The 2,868-nt window shown below is 37.0% G+C and overlaps 1 protein-coding gene across 1 annotated transcript; it reads left to right on the top strand.

Annotated features, from left to right (window-relative positions):
• Positions 1–230: 230 nt before the first annotated feature.
• LOC110013317 (beta-galactoside-binding lectin) lies at positions 231–2,349 on the top strand. The gene is made up of 4 exons (XM_004071499.3): positions 231–318; positions 1,116–1,195; positions 1,658–1,829; positions 1,929–2,349. Exons 1-4 carry the CDS (start codon positions 310–312, stop codon positions 2,073–2,075), a joined length of 408 nt encoding a protein of 135 aa, XP_004071547.1. The 5' UTR covers positions 231–309; the 3' UTR covers positions 2,076–2,349.
• The last annotated feature ends 519 nt before the right edge of the window (positions 2,350–2,868 follow it).

Genomic DNA, 2,868 nt, shown 5'->3' with positions numbered 1-2,868 from the left:
TTATAGAAAAATATGTCCAGGAAAATAGCATGAAAACAAAGATGTTCAAGCGAAAACTGCACAGATTCTACAAATTATACAATCTAAATAACATGAGACAAACCTACAACCAATCACAATGCAGAACACAATGTGCTGTGGAAAAGAAAATAGACACCACACGCAACATACTTTAGAAACAATATTCAGATTCTTTGGAAAAAAGGAGGGGGAAAAGCTTCCTGATGAAAAGAGAACTTCCCTCTGTGAGAGCATTGCAAAGCTTCATTCCTGTCTTTTTCACTCGACCAGCAACATCTCCCTGTAAAGATGGCCCCTGTGAGTACAAGTTTCTTTTTAAATTCTTACTTATACTTCAATACAAGTTTTTAAGACAAACTCCTTAAAGTTTCAAGGTCAGAAACAAAAGTCTTGAAGATGAATTCAGATAAACAGAATTTAATCTTGATCTTTAAAGTGTCCAGCTGATAACTATTATTTTTGTGTTTTATTTTTAATGAAAGACGTCAAATTTTAAGTGTTGGTTTAGTTGCAGCACTGTACAATATGCAGTTTGAAGTTTTCCACTGAGGTGGAGCAAACTTTTCTATGCAACGGTATGTAATCATATTAAATTTCAGTGCAAATTTAATGTACTCTGTTGCATTTCTATATGATAAAAATTACAAATAGGTTTACAAATATTTGTTATGAGTAAAACTTTATCAATCTTTTAGGTTGATTTATCAATATTAATGGCGGCACGGTAGCTCAGTGGTTAGCGCTCTTGCCTCACAGCGAGAAAACCAAATCCCAGCTGGGGGACTTGAACCAGAACATCAATGGGGGACCCTTCTGTGTTGAGTTTGCATGTTCTCCCCGTGCATGTATGGGTTTTCTCCAGGTACTCGTTTCCTCCCACTGTCCAAAAATCATGCTTCCTAGGTTAATTGATTACTCTAAATCCACACTAGGTGTGTGTGATTTGTGGCCCTGCATTTGCCCACAGGAGGCCAGGATAGGCTCAGGCAGCCCCGGGATCCCGAAAAGGACCAAAACGGGTTTACAATTTAAACTCTGGGTCTCTTCATCTCAAATACATTTTATTTCAGCTGCTTTTCTTTCCGTTTGTGCAGAATATGGTGATCCAGAATATGCCCTTCAAAGTTGGACAGACCGTGGCTATTGCGGGAACTAACACACCCAATGCAGCCAAGTAAGTGTGTCAAGTTATTAAAAATGTATTTCTTACTATTTTGAACTCTAATTCTAGAATTCTTTAACTTTGACTTTTTTCCAGCAATGAAAAAAACAAAATAAAAAAAATCACGCGTGTTTTTGCCTTTGCTAAATATATTTTCATTTTGAATCTGAAGTGGTTTGATGCATATTTACATCACTAGGTGTCATTAACTTCTCCTGATGAAGGATCCGTAAAAAACATTTTATCTGCAAAAGCTGCTGTAATACTGATATTTATTACTATTTTGCTCTAAAAGTTTAACCTTTCAACTAATTTGGCATTTGTTATGCAAAAACAAAATATTTTTCATTGTAAATAAATTACTACTAACTCATTGGAAGACCTAGTTCTTAGAAACTCTATCATATGCTGACCTTTAGGATCCTTCTCAGTTAGCATCAAAACTGAAAAAAAATTCTTTTTTGTCTTTTCTAGTTTCTCTGTGAATATTGGCCACAATGATGAGAACTATGCCTTACACCTGAATCCCCGTTTTGATGCCTGTGGACAGAGGAACACGATTGTCTGTAACTCTTTGGAAAAAGGCTGCTGGAAGGAGGAGGTTTTTCCTGGGGGCTTTGGTTTCTTCAAAGGAAAGAACTTCAAGGTCTGAATAAAAATTTGTGTTCCTCTTGTGATTTGATTTCTCAGCTTCCTCATTGTCATGTGATTAACTTGATGAAAATGTCCTTTTTGTCTGTTTCAGATCATCATTAAACTGACCTGTGGAGGATTTTTGATTACCTTACCGGATGGCTTTCAATTCACTTTCCCCAACCGCCTGCATTCAGATGAATACTCCTACTTCTGCTTTGTTGGTGATGTTAGCATCAGGAGCGTTGAGATTTACTGAGCTTCCATAATCATAAATCTGCACCCAGCATTGCTGCTTTTACACAAAACAAAAAATAAAAACCTGTGTTTTCCCTTTGATCTTATAACAAAAGTCGTTTGGTAAGTGCATATACCAGCGTCAATGAAAGATTTCAGTACATAAACTTATTAGAAACCCAAAAATGTCAACAGAAGTGTTAGGATTCAATGACCTCTATATCTGTAACGTCATTAGTAAACAATAGAATATGTAAGCCACACAGAATTTCCTTCAATAAATCTTTAAAAGTCTATTATTTTCTGTTTGATTTATTATTTCAAATGATTTCTTCAAGTCATCTAAAGATAACAAAAAGTCTCCACCTTAAGTGCTTATTTTTTTCAGTTATGTGATTTTATTTCTGTGAGGAACAAAGAACATCTTTTATCTGGGCCATAAACGAACATGAGTCTGCGTGTTTTCATATCACAGTTGCTTTTATTATGGGGATCTGTCCCCAGAGGTCATACTACAACTCCCAGCAACCCCCAGCACACACTTCCTGGATGCCGCACACCTGACTCTTATTAATTCATCAACCACAGAATACTTGAGCTCTGCACTGAATGAAGCTTAGTGTGAAGTATTGTTTGTGCCACTCTACTGTATATGCCTTACTGAGCATTGTATTTGGACCTGAGCTTTTGTTTCCAGACTCTGTTTCTGACTTTGTTTGCCTGCCCTCTGCCCCGACTCCTGCCTGGATCTTGACTACCCCATCTCTCCTTTGATTATCTCTTGTTTGCTACTGACTCCCGCTTGCCTGACCCTG

This window comes from Oryzias latipes, chromosome 8, assembly GCF_002234675.1.
Source record: "Oryzias latipes chromosome 8, ASM223467v1".
Classification (NCBI taxonomy): domain Eukaryota; kingdom Metazoa; phylum Chordata; class Actinopteri; order Beloniformes; family Adrianichthyidae; genus Oryzias; species Oryzias latipes.
This window is presented reverse-complemented; position numbering and strand designations above follow the sequence as displayed.

Coding starts and splice junctions, on each gene's coding strand:
- LOC110013317 (XM_004071499.3), top strand. Junction 1,196..1,657: donor AACACACCCAATGCAGCCAA/GTAAGTGTGTCA, acceptor TGTCTTTTCTAG/TTTCTCTGTGAATATTGGCC. Junction 1,830..1,928: donor TCAAAGGAAAGAACTTCAAG/GTCTGAATAAAA, acceptor TGTCTGTTTCAG/ATCATCATTAAACTGACCTG.